This window comes from Myotis myotis, unplaced genomic scaffold, assembly GCF_014108235.1.
Source record: "Myotis myotis isolate mMyoMyo1 unplaced genomic scaffold, mMyoMyo1.p scaffold_m19_p_17, whole genome shotgun sequence".
Lineage (NCBI taxonomy): Eukaryota > Metazoa > Chordata > Mammalia > Chiroptera > Vespertilionidae > Myotis > Myotis myotis.
The window spans coordinates 41723642-41747444 of NW_023416321.1; the positions used below are offsets into that span (position 1 = coordinate 41723642).

The following is a 23803-nucleotide window of genomic DNA, read 5'->3' on the forward strand; positions in this document are numbered from 1 at the left end:
ATTTTTAACACAGCCGGTTTTTATTAAGGACTCTCTAGAACAGGGGTCCTCAAACTTTTTAAACAGGGGGCCAGTTCACTGTCCCTCAGACCGTTGGAGGGCCGGACTATAGTTTAAAAAAAAACAAACTATGAACAAATTCCTATGCACACTGCACATATCTTATTTTGAAGTAAAAAAACAAAACGGGAACAAATACAATATTTGTATTTGCATGTGGCCTGCGGGCCATAGTTTGAGGACCCCTGCTCTAGAACCAGTCACTATGCCACCAACTTGTTCTCACGAGTCTGCAGAATAACCACGGGTGCTAGCAACTGTTACCCGAATTTTAGAGAGAAGGCAGCTGAGACTGAGGGCAAACGGCTCCAGCCAGGTTGTAAGTGGCAGAGCCCGACTGTGGCCGGGTCTGTCCGGCTGCGGGCCCACACCCCCCTGTGCTCATCTTCACCGCGGGGCTGCTCCAGCTCCTACGACACCACACTCCGAGGAGCTGAAGGCAAACGCGTGGTTCCAGGATGAGAAAGTGTTTAATGCAAATGGAGTCGGGCTGATTTCTCACCACATCGCTGAAACCTTGCTAAACTCACAATCAATGTGCTTAGACAACATTACGTAATAGTCAGTGTGCTCAGAGGCGCACTGTCCCTCAGCCTGAGTCATTCAGGACTCGTCGTCTGGCCCCTCACAATTGCCTGTCCCTCAGACGCAGACGGGGCTCTATTTTGAATTCTAATGAGAACGAGGCACACTGAATATTTAAACTGCAATTACAAAGATCCTGCTTTTGCACAGATGTTCTCACTACAAGCAAGAGACCTGAAAATACACATAGGTACCAACAGAAAATATCAGTCTAATTTACATTTAGAAGCTGGAAAAAAGACAGTATTGTTTTCTATTTGATGCTATCATTGAGGTAGGGTTGGGTGAAGGGAGGGAAAACCATGCAAAGATCTCGGGGAAAATGTTACAGCCCGGGCTACGAGCGAGAGGTTCACAAAGAGGTGCTTGAATCCTTTGTTAACAACTGAACAAACAAGTTCATCCCCAGGCCCTTCTGTGTGGCCCCCTTGCAATCCAGTCTGTACTTATAACTAGAAATTTCCTCACTGCGAAAGCATCTAGGACTGATGTATCCGATCAGCAAGGAAGATACGCTGAGGGCAGGGAAACAAAAGATCATTTCACGGTTCGCAATCTATTTTCGCAGTCCCTTAAGTAAAACGACCTGCCGGCTGCTCTCAGTTAAACAGGAATAGCGTGCCCTGTGGACAGCAAGCGAGTCACACAGGGGGGAGCTGCTTGATCCCCACCCCCCAAATAGTTAAGGTCTCTCTTGCTTGCAGTTTCATGTATGTATATGATCGTGTTTACATATGAAACGATCAATCTGGGCTTGCATTTGGGAAAAGCAGGTGATTAACTCCCTGCTCTGTCTTGAGTCTCCTGGGCCAAGCCCCTGCCCCCAAAGGCCTTTCTTATTAAGACCGTAATTGAACTTCCATGGTATCTGGCTGGCTCTTGTAAATGCCAGCACTAAGGAAGGGGCTATGGTTTATTCTTTTCTGATCTCTCTGGTTGATGCCCTCTTCAGCTGGTATGAAATATGTCCATTGAGGTTTTAATTTCAGTTATTTTTCATTTCAGGAAGTTCTACTTGGTCCCTTTTCAAATGTTCTATGTCACTCTTTATAGTCTCCCATTCTCTGAAGATCCTTTCAAGCTTGTCATTTCTTTCTTTAAATATGATAAGCACAATTGATGTTATAATCGTGTCTGATCATCGAGCACTGCAAGGCTGTGAAGACTGGTTTCTGTGGTCTGTTGCTGGTCCTGGACCGTGTTATTCTGTTCCCTGTATCCTAGGTATCTTTGACTATGTGCTGGTCATTGTCCTGCAAATTTTTTTTTCAGTTGAATCCTAGCGACCGAGTACAAATATGTCTTTCTCCAAAGAGGCCTTTCATTGTTTTTGCCAAGTACCTGGAGCTATTACAGGTGAATCTGTCTCAAACCAAATTCAGGGTCTAAGGTTTCCTGGCCTTGCTGAGTATGGATACCCAGGGTGCACACCAGAGGAGGGCCTTTTTGTGCCATACCTGTCAGGAAACGTAGGTTTTTCTTTTGTTTTTCTTCTATTGTGTTCAGTGCCAAGGCTGCCTTCTCTACAGTTCTCAAAGGCAAGTTTCCTTCTGGTTCACTTCTATCCTAGGGTGTAGCTCTTAGGGGCCCAATCATCATCATCATCATCATCATCATCATCATCTCCTGTTACATTTCCAGTTTGGAGTGAGCCAGGGACTTCACTTTTACTCTGCTTGCCTGCCCCTCTCAGGCTATGGAAGTCCCTGACTCCTGCCTGCAAAAGGGCTCTATCAGATAAGAAAATAAGACCCTAGACCAGTGATGGCGAACCTATGACATGCGTGTCAGAGGTGACACGCGAACTCATTTTTTTGGTTTATTTTTCTTTGTTAAATGGCATTTAAATATATAAAATAAATATCAAAAATATAAGTCTTTGTTTTACTATGGTTGCAAATATCAAAAAATTTCTATATGTGACACGGCACCAAAGTTAAGTTAGGGTTTTTCAAAATGTTTTTCAAAATGACACACCGAGCTCAAAAGGTTCACCATCACTGCCCTAAACAGGACCTATGAGTTTAGAGGCTGGAAGCAAAACAACAGGTCAGGTTATGGTGGTTCCTCAGAAAAAATGAAACACCATTTGATGCAGTAACTCCACTGTGGGTATATGCACAGAATATAGGCTTGACCCAACACTAGTGCACTCATGGTCACAGTGGCATTATTCATAATAGTCAGAGTCCACTAACAAAGAAATAGACAAAATGTAGTATATACACTCAATGGAACATTATCCAGCTTTAAAAAAAAAAGGGGGGAAGGAGATTCTGACACATGCTACAAAGTAGAGGAATACTGAAGACATTATGCTCAATGAAATAAGCCAGATTCAAAGGATGAATACTATGTGATTTCACTTACAGAGGGTCTTAGAATAGAGACAGAGAGTAGGATGGTAATTGACAGGGGCCATGGGAGCGGGAATGGGGAGTTAGTGTTCAATGGGGATAGAGCTCCAGTTTGGGATGGTGAAAAGTTCTGGAGACGATGCTGGTGATGCTGGCAGAACCACGTCAATGTGCTTAGCACTGATAATAGTTGCAATGGTAAATTTTATGGTATGTGTATTTTACCACAATAAAACAAAGTTTTTAAATAAAGGGTCTGGCTAATTTTGCCAAGGGCTGCTAGGCCTACTCAACAAATCCCACAACATGCCTTGTGTTCAAAGGCTTAATACTGACCAATGGAATCTCAGAAGTTAATTGCTGGGTGTCACAAATACAAGTCTGACCCCCCCTAGAGCTCCGGAGGCCACAGGCTGAGCCTGCAGGATTGTGGGAAAACTCGCACTGCTTGTCAACAAGCACATACATAATTACACGTTTCCCTTAAAAATATAAGTGCAGTACGTTTTCCTTGAGAGGCATCAGGCATCAGAAATGGTATAGGGGTAGTTATTCGGTGTTGAGCTACAACATTAATGGAGCTGCTAAGTAAATATTCGGAAAAAATTGAAGGGATAAGAGAAACAAATCTCTCTAAAGTATTTCCATTGGAAGAATAAAGAAATTTCTTCTTTCAGTACCTGACACTGTTGTCCTGTTGCATCTCCCTTCTGAGTCACAACATGTAATTCTGTTATAGATAATATGTTAAATGTAATATATACCTACTATATAACCACTATATAACAAATTACTAAATATAAATGAGGCATGAGATAAATTTACAGTTAACATATTTTAAGATACCAAGTTTTAAAAACATAAACATGCATTTCAGTAATTCTAGTAATCTCTAAATTTCTTCTATTTAAAAAGATGTAACGGAGTTCAGCTCAGAAGGTTTTATGGAAATTTCTGGGTATAAAAACTAACACTAGGTAATAACATAATTAAAGAAGTGGCAATAGTAGACTCTGTGACTCTATGAATGGCACATACTGAGGCCACTACATTGCAAATACAAAACTCATCTATTTGTCTATGAATATGTTCATTCAAAAATAATAGCAACATAATTGCTCATCATATAAAAAAGACCTCTGTAAAGTTATCCCTCAATTGGGAAGAGTCTTCCCCCTTCACACATACATGACAAATGCCTCATGCTTGCTCGTTGCTTACTATGTGCCAAACACTGCTCTAAGTGCTATCTATAATAATAAAAGCGTAATATTAGACCGGACGAAGCCGGGGCTGCGAGGAAAGCCCCAGTTCCGGGTGCCAGAGGGAAGCCGGTGCCGGCAGCAGGGGGAAGGAAGGCCTACTCTTACAAGATTTTCTTGCATCGAGACTCTATATATCTAGATATCTGTATCTGTATCCTCTATCTCAACATCAGCTATAACTTGTATCTTTATCTATATTAATTCATTTATTCCTTACAACAACCCTCTCACCCCCATTGCAAAGATGAGAAGCCCGAGGCAAAGGTGAGCATGGGCTTCCCCAGGTCATACAGCTGGTGAGTGGCAAAGCTGGGTGCACATTCCGGCTCGGGAGCCTGCTACCCACTGTGCCCTCGGGCCTCTCTACATAAACAGGGAAATTCAGGGAAGATGGGCAGCATCACACACGTTCCAGATTCTATAGAGTTTAATTCTGATAATCACCGCTGAGGAAACCAAGGCTCAGCAGGATTAAGTTTATCCAGAAATCAAAGAGGATCAGAGAGGCAGGTGGGAGTGGACCCACATCTCTCTGCCTCCCAGGTTTCAGGGTCATGTGCAGAGAAGTTATGAGAAAAGGCTGGGAAGGCACCGTGGAGGCGGCTGGGCTTCTGGCAGGAAGAAGGAAGCTCATGCCTCAGGAACAGAAGCACAGAGTGGGTTGGCGTCTGATGGATGAGAACTGGGGGTGGGGGGAGCAGGACAGGTGAGAAGAGGGAAGCAGGTCGGCCCCTCAGTTTCCCTTCTCCTGAGGTTCTGGGTCGCTAGCTGCCTGGTCCTGCCTCAGCCTGTGCTAGACTTCCGCTTAACCAGTAAGTAACACGGGGCGGACAGCCATGCTTCTCAAGGTGAGGTCTCAGGTGACCCTTGCACCAAGGTCTCTGTTCTAAAACGAGGTAGATCAGAGGGATCCATTGTATTTTTCGTGTTGAAAGGGCTACAAGTTAGGCTAAGCATGTCCCCGAATCAATAGTTGTCATGCTGTATTTCCATTTACAATAAAAGCATCAGCTCGATACACTTGGTGCACCTTTGTGGGATGGAGCACCGGCGACAATCACTGTGACTGCCCCACTGTCCCCACCGCGTATGAGCACTGACCTATCTGACAAGGCACGGGACGCAGGCCGCGGGTAACGTAAACCGCATGAAATCTGCATCAGAACCTCGCAGAACAGCAAGTACCTGCATCAGAACTTCGTGGCATTCCTGTTACATAGCGAACGCCCTTGAACCCTGACCTGCGCCCACTCAGTCAGCCTTGAAATCACTCCGAGTGACCCTCATCTTGGCATGTGAACCCCCATTTTACTTACAAGGTATTAAGAAGTAAAATGATTGCCAAAGATGACACCACCAAGTACAGGATTTGAACTCACTTGAGCTTCAGAACCTGGGCTTGTGTCTGCTCAGGAGTTCTACCTTCAACAATTAAGCTTTGATTCGATTACAACAAGGCACAGCAGTGAAAGAGATTGCCTTGAAAACCCAGAGTTCCACCACCACCAATCCGCATGCTGTCACACAGCTTCCCAAACGATTATTCTCTACAAGCACACAGAAAGGTTCCTTCTTTTAAATTTTAAAACATCAATGCCTTTTACTTCCCCTGAACTCATAACAACTCATTTCAGTTGAGCAAGACCTGGGTTATCTGTTAGCAGTTTGTGCTTCATCCGATGGGGCTGCCGTTTTAGAAGCGCAGCCAAACCTGCAGTAATTAGACCAACGCGGGAAAGCCAAAGCAGAGGCGCCCGCACTACCCCCTCACTCACCACAGGACGCTGACTTTCTGTCCACCAGGGTCACACGCCGGGTTTCAGTGCGGAGCCTCTCGTCAGTGTTCTCCACCAGGTTGGCGAGGTCATCGATGATCTCTACAAAGGAAAACAAAGATGCGCGGTTAATACTCCAAAATACCCTGGTCACCTCAACGCTCTGAGCAGAGCTGCATGGGCCTTCCCAGGAGCAATTCTCCCCGTGCAGCCAGTAAAGAGGCAAAAACTCATGTGTGTTCTTTGAAAACTGCCATTTTGATTTTTAGAAAAGGGGGAAACTGGAGTGGTGAAGAACAACCTGGTTTAACACAACAGACAGAGGAGACACGTCACAAGTTCAGGGGGAAGGAAGCATGACCCCAGAGTGTACGCAGCCTAGTTGTCATTCACGTGCTCAAGGTGACAGACGGGGCAGGAGACTTCAGGGACAACTGGGGTCCTTCTTAGAGAACTGCTGGATGGTGAAATCTAGTCACTGAGAATGGAGAAGCCAGAGACCCTGGCACAGAGGATGGTGAGAATGGCATCCATCTGAATACTGAGCAGAGAAGAAACAGGTTACAGAAAGGAGATGCGATTACCCCTGGAAACCAGGATGCGCTGGGGGAGGGCAAAAGAAACTGAAGGTGCTATTCTTCATCACTCACAGCAGAGCCCTATTAAGCTGTTAAAAAGTAAGATATGTAGTAACTTATAGCTTTATAAAATCAGCAAAGCTTCAATATTTTATGAAATGTTAGATGGATTTTTTTGATAATTACTCTCTCATAAAGAATCCTTTATGTGGTTTGTCTTTTTATTTTTAACACTAATCTCTAAGAGTGAAATTAGCACTTCACATTTAAGATAGCATATATATAGTATGATCCTAATTATGTAAAAATATTTCGATCTATCTTTTTATCTATAAACCAAGAAGGATATATCTGGATTATTTCTAGGTGAGTAGACAGGACAAAAGGAATATAAATACCTAGATGGCAGACTTAAATCCAACTATATTAGTGGTCACTTAAATATAAATGGACAAACTGCTCAATGAAAAGACAAAGAATGTCAGGCAGGTAAGATTTTTTAAAAAGACAACACAATTACGTGCTTTCACAAGAAACTAACTTTAAATATGAAGCATAGAAAGTGTTTACGTGAGAAAGCTGGCATGGTTTTATTAATATTAGACCAGACAGACTTCAAGCCAAGGAGTATGATCAGATATAAAAAGGACATTTTCATCATCATGAAAGAACACATATGACAAAAATGGGGAAATCCCTGTTGCCTGAATAATAAGGAAACTGCCTGTAAATAATCCATGGGATAAGAATCAAATCACAAAAGAACATAGAAAATGTTTTGAACTGAATGATAATGACAATCCAAAATAAAAGTTTGTGAAATGCAACTGAAGCAGTGCTGAGAGGGAACTTTATTGCTTTAAACACATATATTAGAAAAGAAGAAAGGTGTAAAAATCAATGATCGGACTAAAGGAGATAATCATATGATCATATCAATAAATGTATAAAAAGAATTAGACAAAATTCAGTGTTCATTCATAACACAAAGTCTCAAGAAAACAGGAATGAAAGGGAGCTGCTTCAACCTGATGAAGGACAGCTATGAAAAACTTAGAAGTAGCATCACCCTAAATGGTGAACACTGAACACTTTCTCTAAGGTCAGGAACAGGCAAAGACATATGCTCTGACAACCTTTGGTGAATATTTTATCAGAAGTCCTACACTGTTTAATGAGGAAAAAAAAGGCAAAAAGATTTAAAAGGAAGATGTAAATATGTATACCTAACATGACTGTGTACATAGGGTAATCTATGAAATCTATCATAAAACCACTATAATAAGTTAATATAACAAGTCCACAGATACAAAATCAATTGTAAAGAGTAATATATTTCTATATAATAGCGACAAGCAACTGAAAAATGAAAGTGAAAAACAGTATCATTTAAAATAGCACCCAAAACTACATCAAATACTAGAAATAAATCTAACAAAAAGTGTGCAAGACCTCTATGCTGAAAACTAAAACATTGTGGGAGAAATCAAAGACCTAAATAGTTGGAGAGCTATACCATGTTCATGGATTGAAAGACTCAATATTTTAAAGTTATCTGTATATTCTCCTCAATTGATTTATAGATTTAGTGCAATTCCAATCAAAATTCTAGCAGGCTTTAAAAATGAAATTGGCAAGCCAATTTAAGATATGCATGGAATGCAAGTGATTTAGAATTGCCAAAATAATCTTAAAGAAAAAATTCAAGATCTGTTATAAATATATAATAATCAAGATACTGTGGTATTGGAATATGTATAGACAAATTGATCAATGGAACAAAACAGAATCCAGAGATAGACCGTGTGTGTGTGTGTGTGTGTGTGTGTGTGCGCACATGCGCACACGCACACACAACTACAGATGCATTCCATTAATTCTCAACAAAGTTGTCAATCACAAAATCAGTCAACTAGGGAAAGAAATGTCTTTTCAACAAATGATGTTGTGACAACTGGATATCTGTATGGGGAAATGAAAATAATCATGACCTTTTCTTCCTACTATACAAAAAAAAAAAATTGACTTAAGATGGTTCGTAGATCTAACTGTAAAACCTAGAATTGTAAATCTTCTAGAAGAAAAAATAGAAAACATTCATGAACTAGGGTGGGCAAAAATTCTTGGACAGTACATAAAAAGGCTATTCACAAAAGACTAAAAAACTGGTCAACTAGATTTCATAAAAAATTTTTTTCTGCTCATCCAAGGATGCCATTAAGAAAATTAATAAACAAACTACAGGCTGGTAAATACTTACAGGCCATATATCTAAGTATTTGTATCTAGAATACATAAAGAACTCCTACGTATTAACAGTGAAGACACCAAACAAACCTAATTTTAAAATAGGCAGAAGATCTGAACAGATGTTTGTAAAAGGAGATGTGCAAATGGCCAATACGCACATGAAGAGGAGCTCAGCGTCATTAGTCATTAGGGAGCTGCACATTCAAACCACGGCAATACTACTGCACACCTATCAGGGTGCTAAAATTAAACACTTCAGTGCTAATTATCGGGGGAGATTTGGCACAAAGGTAATCGTAGGAGTGTTTGTCAATTTAATCAAGTTAACCAGACACTGATCCAGAAATTGCACTCCTAAATATTGCCAAACAAAAATTGAAAAAGACCTGCACAAAAATATACATAGCAGTCTTATTATATAAAACAAAAAAAACTAGAAACAACCCCAATATCCATCAGTGTGAAGAATGAATAAGCAAACTGGGATTTGTCTGTACAATGGAATACTACTCAGCAATGAAAACAAAGAACTATTTATAAATACAACAATTGTATAAATCTCAAACTCATTTTGTTGGCTAAAATAAGAAAATAAAATCAATATGTACTTAGTGAGTCTATGTATACAAAGTAGAAAGTTAAACCTAATCTATTGGATAGAAATCAGGAGGTAGTTGCCTCTGGGGGTAGAGGGATTGACTTAAAAGGGACATGAAAAATTTTCCAGATGATAGAAATGTTCTAAATAGTCACACAAATGTATACAGTTGTCAAAACACATAGAACTGAACACTAACTATCTGTGCATTTTGTTGTATATAAATTATACATCAATTAAAAATATAAATCAGAAAAAATAAAAGTTTATAATATTATGATATTCCTAAGATTTTTTCCGGAAGGAAGGAAGGCAGACAGGGGTACATACATGGATGCTGGAAAGACAAAGCAAATGATTATAACAAAATTTCAGAGCGGCAAGAGGTCATGGGATCATCTCATTGCTCCCTGACTTTTAAGAAACCCTGGCAGTGGGGTGGTTAATTTCTTGCTGAACACTCCCAGTGGCTGGTAACATGGAAACTCATGAGCAAATTAGCTCTATGGCTGAGCTGGAGAGTGACTAGTTATTGTAAGGTTCTGTGTATTGAGCTGAAAATCTGCCTACCTTCAACATCTACTTTAGTTATTGCTAGAACAACACAAGTCCAGTGTTCTCCCACAAGACAGTTCCCCTCATATATCTCTTCTAGGCTAAAGACACTTAGCTCCAAACTTCAGCAGATCCTCGGAGAAAGGGATTTGTAGATTGGTGACACCTTGATGCTTTGGGCACGGTATTCATCCTGAAATGTATGCAAAGACTTGGATACATGGGTTCAACTTTCTAGTCCGCAAAGAACACAGCTGAGTTTATTTTAATAGCACACATACAAGTGGATATTTTTATGATCCATTCCTCATGTCCTATCAGGATATTCCACAGTAACACCTGTGCTTCTGATAGGTGCCTGGTACATTGTTCTCACGCTACCAATTACGGTCAGAATTTCATGACACGCTCTATGCTGCAATATGTGACACAAAACTCAGGCTTAATCAATCTCTGTCACAACGAGAAAGTCAAGCACAGAATAATCCTTGTCTGATGCTAAGTATGTCAGCTGTTATATATTCACTGTGTTTATAGATAGATTTTTAAAATCTGTAAGTATTCATAACTTAGAGGTCAATAAACTTTTTGTAGCAGATTAGCTCAGCAAAAGTCAGTAATAAACACTGAGGAGTTACCTCTTCTGATTACTAGTTTGTTTTCTGTTTTTATTTCTTAAAAAAAAAACCCTCTATTTTTAAGTTATGAAAGTTACTTAATTGAAGTTTATAAAAGAGAGGGGAGAAAAGTAAAATATTATCCAAATGCCCCGGTAACTACCTTTAAGTGTTCCCTTCTAAGATTTTCCATAAACACATATTGTTTATAAACACAAACAGTGAACAAAGAGTTTTTCTTGCAGGTATTAGCTGAACACCCTCTATTTCCTATATTTGCAATATGTAAGTCTTTTGCCCCCATGTACATATCATTTGTACTTTTTCATGCTGCTAGACCTCCTTCAGTTATCATTTCTAATGGTTATCCATTAAATAAACATTCATTCAAAGTGTGAAATACTTAGAATGCTTCTCTATTTCTACATAATGAGTCAATGAATTCTTTCCTCTATTATCATTTTCCTTCTCTTGTGTCATTTCCTGAAGTTAACAAAGTGTGATTATGATGGCTGCATGGGCTTTGAAGCACACTGCCAGGCCAGCTTCTGAAGGTTTATACTGCCACTGCTGGTTGGTTCGCTAGACTGCTCCCCTTGTCAGTTATCCTGACCTCAGATTTCCCAGGGCAGGGAGGCTGGGGGAATTCCCATGCTGCAGCCCAGGCTTCTCAGGTGGGAATTCCCCCAACCAGAGTCTATTCGGAGCAAATTACACACAGGTTTCAGCGTACAGGTTGAGAAACAACCAGCGGGCTTTCAGATTCCTGACAGCACAACCCCCAGAGAAACTGATATTTGGTTTCCTGTAAGCATTTGCATTGGCTTCTAGAAGGAGCTTATATTTCCGCCCCGTGTTAATTTGAGACACCAGGTGCCATGCCAACATAGGAGGGAAAAAATGGACAATGTAAAGGATGATGCAAAATTAACAGGATCTAAAGCAGTAACAAATATTATATGGTACCAAAATATCTGATTCCAATTATATTTCATGTTTTTTCTCCCAATTATGGTCTCAATAAATTCCACGTAAAGGCAGAAAGTGTGCTGCACATTTTCAGATAATTATGGTGCCTTTTGTATCAGAATGGATGCTGGCGGTTGCAAAGTCATTGTTATTTGGCCTTTCGCTTATATTGCTAATACCACTTGAAGACAAATATTAAAAAGCAAACAGTGAATAAAGAGCTTTTCTTACAGGAATTAGTTTAACTCCCTCTATTTCCTACAATGGAAGCTTTAAAAGGGGGGGAGGGAAGATGACCTCTAATAATACCTAACACTAGGAAAAAGCGTCAAATACATTACAGAAAGCAGGAACAGAAAGACCAGTGCGTGACTCAGCAGGAGAAGCACTAACTCACCTCTGGCACCCGTAGGGGCAGTTGGCAGGAAACTCCAGCACCCCAAGCAGAGCCTCTGGGACACGCTCAGGCTTTGGGGGCCGAGGAGGAACCCCCTTGGCCACACCTGCTCGAGCGCCTGAAGCAGGAGCAGGTGGGCCGGGCGAGGCAGAAGGCACAGGCTCCTTTCCTGCCTCCTCTTCACTACCAGCCAAGGCCTCCCGTTCTTTCTTCATCTGGACCTACACCAAGATGGCACCTCCCCAAGTTCTAACAACAGACGCTGACCTCTGTGTGTAAAGACGAGCAAACAGCCCACAGGTGTAAATGAAGAGCTCCCAACGGGGAGCACCTGTGGAGCAGTCAAGGGAACGTCCTCTCCCCGTCCCGTGCCCCTGCTGCCCTAGGAAATACAATTCCTTCCAAATATGAGGAACCTTGAGAAACTGGTTTCTTTTTTACAAACACAATTCAAGAGGACACTAAATCAACGCAAGCAGAACAGAGAGCCACCATGAGGGAATTAAGATGACCAGAAATACTGCATCCAGATAGAAACAGAACTGTCAAATTAAGTACCACAACCAGGGCAATTAAACAGATTGTAATCTAAATAAGAGATTTAGAAACCAAGCTTGAACTGTCTCCTGGAACTCACAGAAAAAAGTTAGAAAGGACAAAATATGGGAGGGGAAAAAACAAAAGAGAAACAGATATAAAGATCTAGGAAAACTGAGGTAGAAACAATAACCAAATAAATAATTTCCTTTGAGCTGAAAAAAAAAAGTGTTTTAATATGAAAAAACTCACCAAATTCTGAACATTAATTTTAAAAAGGTCTAGAAATATCTCTTGATATTTCTGAATTTCAGAATAAAAAAAAATGCTGAAGCAGTCACATGGTAGACAAAGGGAGAGAAGCTTCCCAGCTTCTGAAATTAAGAAAATTAAAGAATTAAAGAAAATTAATTAACTTGCATCAGACTGTTCCTGTGAAACACTAAATACCAAAAGACAATGGAATAAAAGAGTCTGAGGGACCAAGGCTGTAGCCTACAGACTCAAAATCTCATCACACTGCGGTGGGTGCCATCAGTAAGAGGAAGGCCTAACTGCACACAGACTCAGAAAGCACCCATCGACTGGTCAATACAGGACACAAGGTCATGGAAACAGGAGCACTAACTGAAGCAAAACTGCTCAGTGAGTGACAGTTAAGTTCTTAGAGCATGAGCAAATAGAGTGGGGTGAGGAGAACTACCATCGCCTCAGAGAGCTGTGGACAACCACAAAAGGTCAAATACATCATCAGAGCCCCCAGGAAGAGCAAAAGAGTATGGGGCAGCAAAAATGTTTGAAGAAACAATGGCTGAAATTTTCTTAAATTTGGCAAAAACATAAATCCACACATTCAAGAAGCTCAGAAAACCCCAAACAAGACAAACACAATGAAATCCATGCCCAGGCACATCATATCCAAATTGCTGAACACTAAAGGCAAAGGAAAAAAAATATTGAAAGCAACCACAGAAAAAACTGACACATTACTTACAAGTAAAGATACATTACTTACAGGTGAACAGAGAGTGGAAAGAAAAAGGAAGTGTATTTTAAAGTTCAACTGAAAGAACTGCCAATACAGGATTCTATATCCAGTGAAAATATCCTTTAGGAATGAAGGCAGAAGAAACACTGTCAGATAACTAAGTACTAAGAAAATTTGTTGTCAGCAGACCAAAAAACAAACAAAAAACCCAAAATCCCAAAACCCTTCAAACAAACAAACAAACAACAACAACAAAAAACTGCTAAAGGCAGAAGGGAAATCATACCAGTAGGAAATCTGGACCATCAGAAATAATAAAGGAAGAGCAACATAAACGGGAAGTATCTGGGTAAATATAATACAGTGTTGTCCAACTGACTTCTTTAATATTTGTTTGACAGTTGAAAGCAAGACCTATAATGCCTGGTTTTCAATACACATAATGTGATACATAATAAGACAATCACAGCATAAAGGCGGGGTAAAGGAGCCTATATGGTGGCAAGTTTCTATAATCCAGTGAAGTGGTAAAATATTGATTCTAACTTAACTATAAAATGTAAATATATATGTGTGTGTATATCTATATCTAGATCTAGATATTATCATCCCTAATAACCACTAACATAATCTCTACAAAGAGATATAGAAAAGGCCCTGGCTGGGTAGCTCAGTTGGTTGGTGTGACTTCCAATACCCCAAGGTTGCAGGCTCCATCTCAGGTCAGGGCACATACAGGAAGCAACCAATGGATACATAAATAAGAGGAACAAATCGATGTTTCTCTCTCTCTCTCTCTCTCTCTCTCTCTCTCTCTCTCTCTCTCTCTTTCAAAATCAATCAATAAATAAAAAGAGATAGTAAAAATACAATAAAAATTTTAATAGAATACTAAAGAAGCTCATATAGATGATTTAATTTATATGATATTCTCCAAAAGACAAAACTGCAGTGATGGAATACAGATCAGCTAGTAACCACCAAGGTTAGGAACGAGGCAGGGTATGACCACAGAGGAATAGCACAGGGAAGTTTCTGGAGTGATGGAACTGTTTTGTGTCCTGCTTGTGGCAGCAGTTACACAAACTTATATATGTGTTAAAATTCACAGTATGAATAGATATACATATAGATATAGATTAGATATAGATATAGATATATAGATACACAAAAGTCAATTATGCTGTGTGTTAATTAAAAATTAAAAAAGATATAATAAACAAAGAGGTATGGGTAAAGGCAGAATCTCAGAGAACACTGGTATGTAAAGAACAAGAGGAATAAAAATAGAAGCAAAGAAGGAGGGAAAACCCCAGAAGAGCATGCTGTCACACAGGCAGCACTGCAGGGAAAAGGGTGAGGAATATACCACGTCCCCTGGCCTGGCAACTGGGCACTCGGTGTGGGCTGTGCTCCCAGCTGCTTCGGGAGTGGGAGGTGAGGGGAAGGAGGGGGCCGTCTGCCTGAGCCGCAGGAGTGAACGCATGCCATGTGCGGGGAAGGGAAGCGGTCAGACTGGACTAGTGTGTTACAGAAAGCTCACATTATATAAACCATAACAACTACTAATATTTACTAAACACTTGCTATGTGCTAGGCCACTGTTTTCCAATCTTGAGTTGCATATGCTTAGTTATAGTTAAAGTTAAATAAGTTCTTCCACCCCCCCTCGGTGTTGTTATTCCATTTAAGTTATTTAATTAAATAAGAAATATCTGTTCTTTATGCTTACAGCTCTTGATTCCATACGTCTAAGAATAAATATTCATATTAAAAATAAGAACTACAAAACTAAAATTCTAACAACAATAATTTATTCTTAACAGATAAAGCTTGTTTTGTGAATACTAAATGGCTGCTTAAAACATGACTATGATACTAAGATACAGGTCCTTGGGTCTGCTCTGCTGTTCTTTTCTTAAAAATCTTTATTGTTGAGAGTATTACAGATGCCCCCTCTGGCCCCCCTCCACCCGGTTCCTGCCCTGCCCCGCCCCAGTCCTTCGCCACCCTATTGTCTGTGTCCCTGGGCAATGCACATGTGCATCTAAGTTCTCTGTCCTGGCATTCTTTATTCCACCTGTGGAGACATCCTTCACACAGTGCACACTGACAGCCCTGGCCTTCTCTTGGAGGCAAATACACGGTTACGTATTAAGTACATCTTTTTTTCCTCATCAGCCAAGAACCACTGGGATCCAAGACAATTACACACACAAATACAAACGTGGGCAGGAATGCGTGGCAAGACACAATACAAGGGTCATCCCCATGATCCAGAATATTAATTTTTAAATATTATCATCAGTAGGAAAAAACAAAATTTCAAAACAGTCATTAAAAGAAACAAACAGACCCAGAGCTCAGAGAAGACACCATCAACCCTAATTAGAAGACTCGATGCTAAAAGCAAACACACATTATCTTAATTCGGGCATTACAACCCTGTGATAGGTACAACAAATAAAGAGCTCACCAGTTCTCCTAGCCCCTCAGCAAAACTTTTACTTAAAAAAAATGTAAGCCATCTCAGAATTCTTGCTAAATAAGGTAACAACAAAAATCTCCTTCCCATTATCTAGAAGACTGGAATCCTGGCAATAACATGCTCAGCTCCGACTAAAAATGACTTATAGATGATCAACATGTGTTTTCTAGCACCCTGCATGCATAAAAAGGTTCCATCCTGCACGAATCCAATTATATAACATTCTGGAAAAAGGCTAAACTATGGAAAGAATAAAATAATCAGCGGTTGCCAGGAGTTTGGAAGGAAGGGGAAAGTGATAAATAAACGAAGCACAGGGGATTTTTAGGACAGTAAAAATATTGTGTATGATATAGTAATGGTAGATATGTGACATTACGCATTTGTCAAATCCAATAGAATGTTACAGCACAAAGAGTGAACCCTATGAATGTAAATTTTTAAAAAATCATTTAGGAGCCTACGGATTCCAGGAAAGAATGTGGACTGTGATAAGAGCATCACTCTACAAACGTATAAAACAACACTGAAGGGTTGGAAAGATGATGACTTAAGTCACTATGGAAATGAGTGGAATCTGTAAGACTAAAGGCAAAAGGAACTGCACATAAATCAACAGGGTATTCTAGGTTGATAAAGTAGTTTTCTACAGGGTATGAGTTACTTCAGATACTGCTTAACATGTACATTGAAACTGATAATTAAGGAAATAGAAGATGGATGGTGGGAGCCAAATTCTCACTCCAGCAGTGAGAATTTAAAGATAAGCAAGGGGATGAGGCTAGAATGACCCATGTGGTAATGAATTAAAGACATTGGGCCGAAACCGGTTTGGCTCAGTGGACAGAGTGTCGGCTTGCGGACTGAAAGGTCCCAGGTTCGATTCCGGTCAAGGGCATGTACCTGGGTTGCGGGCACGTACCTGGGTTGCGGGCACATCCCCAATAGGAGGTGTGCAGGAGGCAGCTGATCGATGTTTCTCTCTCATCGATGTTTCTAACTATCTATCTCTCTCCCTTCCTCTCTGTAAAAAATAAATAAAATATATTAAAAAAAAAAAGACATTGGTATAAACTCATGTTTATCTTAATATACCAGGTGTACCGGTTAATAATGGCGGATTTTGTAATCAAAGAAAACACGATAATTTCAAGAGAAACATCAAAAGTGCTTTATTCAAAGTAATGTCCATCGCTAGCTACACATTTCCCCCATATTTCAGGTAACTTGTGGATACCGTCCCAATAGAGCTTTTCTTGTTTTGAGGCAAACTATTCAGAGACCAAATTTTCCACTTCTTCGTATGTTTTGAAGTGCTGCTCAGAAAGTGCGTGCGCCATCGATCAGAACAAGTGGTAATCTGAAGGAGCAAGGTCTGGGGAATACAGCGGGTGGGCTAATACTTCCCAGGCAAGATCTTTTAACGTGTCTTTAACTTGTTTTGAAGTGTGTGATGGTGCATCATCATGAAGCAAAATTACTTTGCCATGTCTTCTGGTCGTTTCATGATCAAAGCGTGGTTCAAATTGATTATTTGTTGTCGGTAGCGATCAGTATTAACGGTTTCACCTGGTTTTAGAAGCTCATAATACACCACACCTTCCTGATCCCACCAAACGCAGAGCACTGTCTTCTTTCTGAAGCGATTTGGCCTTGCAGTCGATGTTGATGGTTGACCTGGATCAACCTATGATTTTGTGCATTTGGGATTCTCAAAATAAATCCACTTTTCATCGCCAGTCACAATTCGATGCACAAAAGGCTTTCTTTCGTGCCATTGAAGCAACATTTACTGATGACTTTTCAGTTTTCCATTTATCTTTTGTTCAGTTGATGTGGCACCCATTTTCCTTCCTCTAAGATCTTTCCCATTGCTTGTAAACGATTGGAAATTGCTGAGCTACATTTAATCTTTCTGAAAGTTGTTTTTGAGTTTGACACGCATCTTCATCCAATAATGCTTGTAATTGTTGGTCTTCAAACTTTTTTGGTTGACCTGGATGTTCTTTGTCTTTCACATCGAAATCATCTCTTTTAAAGCATTTAAACCAGCGTTCACAAGTATCTTGAGAGGAGCATGTTCACCATAAGCTTCCCGAAGTATACGATAACTTTTTCTTGAAAATAAAGTAATGAATTAAAACTTCCCGCAAATGCTCTTTTTTTTTTGGCACGAAATTCAACATTTTTAAGTGTAAAAATATCTATGTTAACACCTTCAGCAAATTTGACATATGAAGTTTGAAGCTTGCTGTCAATACAACAAAACAGCATACATATCAAATCGCATATATATCAACATATGTGTAACTCCATCTAGTGAAAAAAAATCCGCATTATTAATTGGTACACCTAGTAAATAAAGACGGCTACGTATCGATATGTGTATATACACAGGTGAGTAAACATCTACGTATTTCTGTGCTTTGTCAACTGAGAAAGAATAAAAACACAACACCCTAATCACAATGAGCACACGTAGCACCCAGATCTTGGTTTCTAACACCAATCTCCAGGACAGAAATGGCTAATTCTAGGACGGGGGCAGGAATATACAAGATGAGTCTGAAGTATCTGGTAGTACCAGGAACAAAGGAAGTGCTTTAAAAAACAACCAGCAACCGCACTGGTGGGAGTCTGCCAAGGAGCACAGGAGCCAACCAACACAATAAAGTAACAACAAAATAAAGCAGCTTTGGATTACAGCCAAAATGTAAAATAAATTTTCATGAGCCCATGCTGACATAAACACATGATTGAGTCAATTCATAAATGGGAAAGAAGAGACAAATCCCCCATTCGGAATTCCAAATAGTTTACGTAGATACTTGTCCTCAAAGAGAGGGCAAAGTAACTCCTCCCTCCTCGGTGTGGGCTGCCTGTAGTGACTTCCTTCCAAGAAGTAGTGTATGGAAATGGGGGAGCGGAAGGAGTCCCTTCACTGTGAAGCCTGGCAAACACAACCTCAGCGAGGTGATCAAGGCCAACAGTGAGTCACAAAGCATGTTGACGGATGTACCCTTGATATGCTATGATGAAAAAGGTGCGTGACCCCTGTGGTCTTCCTCCTAATAACTTATAATTCCAGTCTTATCATGAGAAAAACATCTACTAGTAAGTCTAGCTGTGTAGCATCCTACAAAATACCTGACAAATATCCCTCAGGACTGTCAACATCATCAAAACTGAGTCTGAGAAACGGCCACAGCCAGGAGCTGCCTAGAGACGAGGCAGTGAAATTAATGTGGCGTCCTGGATGGGACCCGGGAACCAAAAAAGGACATCCATGAGGTAAAAACTAAGGAAAGCGGAATAAACTAAGGACTGTAGTTAATAACCACATATTGATATTGGCTCCTTAAATGTAAAAAATATACCATGCTAATGTAAGGATACTAGGTGTGGTGGACATGGGAACCCTCTTGAACTATCTTCTCAGTTTTTCTGTAAAATTGTTCTAAAAAATAAAGTTTATTACTAAAAGAAAACAAAACCCTACAGCTAACATATTTAAAGACACATTAAACATTTTCCCCAATATCAGAAACAAGGCAAATAGGTTTATTAGTCTCATTACATCTAATCAATGTTTTGGAAAACAAAACAAACCCAGAGTTGGAAAAGACACACCCCCTGATATCAAGGCTTCCTATAACGCTTCAGCAATTACGGCCATCGAGACAGCGTGGTATGGACAAGAGTCAAAGGAAGAGCCCAGAAATAGATTCACACATGTGGCCCCATGAGTGTCCACTGATATCCATGCGACCTCAGGTTCCATGAGAAACGTCGGCAGGCCTATGTCTTCAATTTTCTTAGGAACCCGACCTACATCATATGCAAGAGTGAGAACACAGTAAGGGAATGTATGAACTCCTAAGAGGCTCCTGAGAGCCATGTATTATTTCTGTTCATCCTTCGGAGAACCCTGGGAGGCAGGTGTGACTAGAGGCGAAGCTCACTGCGGTTAAGTAATTGGCAGTTACGTGGCTGGTACGTGGCAAGGTTGGTCTAATTGGCAATCCGTCTGATTCCAGAGACTTCTAATCACATTCAGAAAGAACAAAGAAGGTAACAGATCAAATAGTCCAAGACTGCCTTGTTTTCTCCTTTGTTTGGCTTTGATTAAAAGATGACATCATTCAAGCTTCCTCTATGAAATATCTTTCACATTACTGTTAAGTAAATGTTTAATTACAATTTATTACAATGAACATATTGGTTTATTAAGTCAAATTTATGATCCAGATGGGTGTTTCTGCATGCTGTGTATATACTTTGTAGTAACTGAGGGCTTTTTTGCAGAGTCAGTGGAATTATTGAAATGCTATGAAACTAAACAATAGTCTTATTTGTAATTGTTATAAAAACGCACAGTTGTTACTTGTTATATCTTGTTGGCCATTATCATGAGTATCTAATGCCATGGCTGTGGTCAAGAATATAACTTCCTACTGAGCCTAGGTCCTTTGCAAACGTATTTTCCCTCTCACAATTGATTGTTGGGACCCAAACTATGAGATCTCTGCTCCCTCTGATAACAGCACATACCTCAAGTCCAACAGGAGATCACAGCCCTGTATTTCCACATCTTCCCCTGCTACTCAATATTTATAGCATATTTATGATACCGAATACTTAGAGCATGTTTATATTCTCATAACATAGAACAAAACATGTAAATCCAAAAAGAAAACAATAGGAATGGAGAAAGTCTCACACATTATTTCTGGGTTCTTCCTCTTAGATCTCAACGAAACAGACTAGCTTTTAATGAAATTCATAAAATGGTGCTATTTCTAAGTTAGGGCCTACTCTCCTTGCTTCAATTGGATTTCATATAGATGAAGAATTATAAATATACTTATGATGATGGTAACACAATTTTAATGCACTGTAACCATTTATCTCCACCTATACTCCTCACCATCCTGAAAGGTAGATAGGGAAACTGTTACTGCGTTTTAAGGAAGTCAAAACAAGCCTGCACAGATTGTGTAACTTGTCCAAGTTACCACACCAGTCAGTAGGAGCGCACAAGAGGGGTCTCTGGATTTCAACTCAAAAGCTTTACTCAGTAGCTCACGCCTCTAATGTCTCAAATTTCAGGTCTATGTCTCACTCCAGACTAAACATAGTCTGCATTTTTCCCATTCCAAAGGAGCATCGCCTTGGTTTCTCCACATTTCCCTTTCCTACAGAAGATCTCTGATGAAGCTCAGATAGTTGGTTAAGACTTCGGTCCCGAGAGATTGAGAACCATGACATCTATCAGTCAGAAAGCTAAAATTACCTATGTGCCCTTGTTAGTTTAAAACACACACACACACACACACACACACACACACACACACACACACACACACAACAAAAACAAGTAACTTGAAGAAGAAACATATTTTTCACTCAAGAAGAGAACAAGTCCTCTTTGCAGAAGTTACCTACCTTTTTCCCAACTAGTTTCCATATTCCGGACATATTTTAGGTGTGTTTCTCCATTAGAAAAAGGGGGTGTAAAGGAAATAAGCCCATGCCAACATTTTCCTGAGGCCAGTATTTACAGGCAAGTCTCTTAGAGCCACAGTCCACCCAGTATCTTTGACTTTCTGGTAATATATACATTTTAAATAATCCTAGTGTTTTACTTTATATGTATTTTTAAACACTCCCATCATAGAAAAATAATCCAAATACGAGACGCCATATGAAGCATCATATAACTAAAATGCTGCTGACCTGAAAATGTCCCAATTTTATAAGAAGTATCAACAGACTGATACATTGCATTATATTTTATTCCTCTATGCCAGTTATCCACCTATTGCCTCTCGGCTCCAAATTCACCCGTCACTACCAAGTCTGCCACTAACGGGCCGGACTCTAAGCTTCGCGCCTTTGCAGTGCGCATGCTGTTGCACCTTATCAGTAGAGGGCGCTGGAGGGACAAAGCAGAGGAAAGGGCCACTCCAGGGTCAGGTGCTCTACTGTGTTTCTTCTTCCTACTGCTGTGCTGCACCAGTGACTATGGTACAAACAGCAGCCAGTGGTGCTGGGCCCAGCTGTGAGCCCGGAGCAACAACCCTTCAGTGCACTCAGAGCCTCAGCCTGGTGACCACCTTGCCATGGCCCTTCCGACACGGACACATGCACCATCCTGCCAGCAGGCCAGCTCCCGGTGCCAGGACTCCACTGTGTGCCCGCCAACCAGCCTCCGCCTGCCTTCAGCCCAGAGAGGTGTTTCTTGCTCATCAGCCCTGGTTGTGGCTCCTCACTGGCTGGCCTCAGTTCACCTTCAACCCAAGAGCAGTGCTTTCTGTGGACCAGCTCTGGCCCGGGAGCCCAACAAACTTCTCTGTCATCAACTGGGCTATGGAGAGGTCCACACCTTCTCTAGTGAGGTCTGGTTCCCAGTTGGGGAGCTCTGTGTCTCGTGTAACAAGAGGAGCAGCATTAAATAAAGTGTGCCTACTAAAATATACCGGTCCCAGCTCACTATTCCACTTCCTGGAATCTTGTTCCCCAGCAGCATCCAGAACTTGGGGGTAGATACCCTAGGAGGAGACGGGAGGGCTGTCTTCCAGAAAGAGGCCAGCCCAACAGGAAAGACGTAGACATTCTGACATTGAAACTCCTATAATGAAATGGCTGGGTCCCCCCTGTACTGCCCTAAAGTGAGGCCTACCAGTTAAACTTCAGCCAACACAAGTCCTTCCAATCAACTTTTGGTGCCTCGTTTTAAAAGAGGAGAATTCAGAATCAACAAATATTTGATTTAGAATCAATAAACCTTTTTTTTTTTTTTACACACACACAAACATACATACACACACACACCCTCAGAGAGATAAAAGGCAATGTAGTCACAAAATCATAACCAAAGGGTAAAAGAGGAGCTTTCAGGGAGCAAGAAAGAGTTTCTAGAAATTAGGATACGAGGGTGTGGAGTGGAGGGAATAAATGGGAAAAAAGGGGGGCATGTGTAATACTTTCAACAATAAAGATAATTAAAAAAAAGAAATTAGGATACCAATAATAGGTTGAGTCTTGACTGTGGTAATGGTGACATAAGTCTACGTGACAAAATGACATAGAACTACATGCATACACTGTACCGATATCAATTCCTGGCTTTGATATTGTGCTATGATAATATACGATGTAAGCACTGAGAGAACCTGGGTGAAGGGACTATGGGACCACTGTTCTAACTTTATAATGTCTTGTGAATCTGTAATGACTTCAGAATGAAAAGTTAAGAAAACGTTTTTTAAAAAGTAGGCTAGTGAGAGAGGATAAAGGAAAGAATGAGAAGGAAGACAGAGTTGAGGACATCATTTAAGAAATAAAGCAGTAAGACAAAGCAATGAAAAATAAGAGAAAATTTTTTTTAATTAAATGGAGGATCAATTCTTGAGGCCCAACACTGATGATAGGAACTACAAAGAGAAAAAGAAGAGAAAAAATCATGTGGAGGAAATTAACAATAAAATAATACAAGAAAGTCTCCCAACATGCTGAGCGCCCTGATGAAAAGTGAGGAAGAAGTGCTGAGAACCAGGAGGGAGCCGGCACACCCACATCACTGAGAGACTGCAGAGCGCTGAGATGAAAGGCTCTGGGAGCTCGGAGCTGGGAGAAGACTAGCTCATGGAATGGAAACCAGACGCAGACCTTTCACGCACAGCCCTGAAATTTGGAAGCTAATGGAGGTAAGCCTTCACAATTCCGAGAGAATCAGCCCCTACCCTAACACACTCTTTCAAGGAGGGAGAACAAAGGGACTC

The 23803-nt window shown here is 40.5% G+C and overlaps 1 protein-coding gene across 2 annotated transcripts in view; it reads right to left on the bottom strand.

Moving 5' to 3' along the window:
- Positions 1-23803, bottom strand: part of STX8 (syntaxin 8) — a 230323-nt gene that overhangs the window by 83570 nt on the left and 122950 nt on the right. Inside the window, exons 7-8 of one of the 2 annotated variants that reach the window (XM_036341587.1) lie at positions 6043-6144; positions 4741-4949 (exon numbers count right to left, since the gene is read on the bottom strand). In XM_036341587.1, coding sequence (XP_036197480.1) covers positions 4756-4949; positions 6043-6144 — 296 coding nt within the window. In that variant the 3' untranslated portion in view covers positions 4741-4755. Of the gene's footprint in view, positions 1-4740; positions 4950-6042; positions 6145-23803 lie in introns of those variants that run through there. The other variant, XM_036341589.1, reaches the window with a different exon arrangement.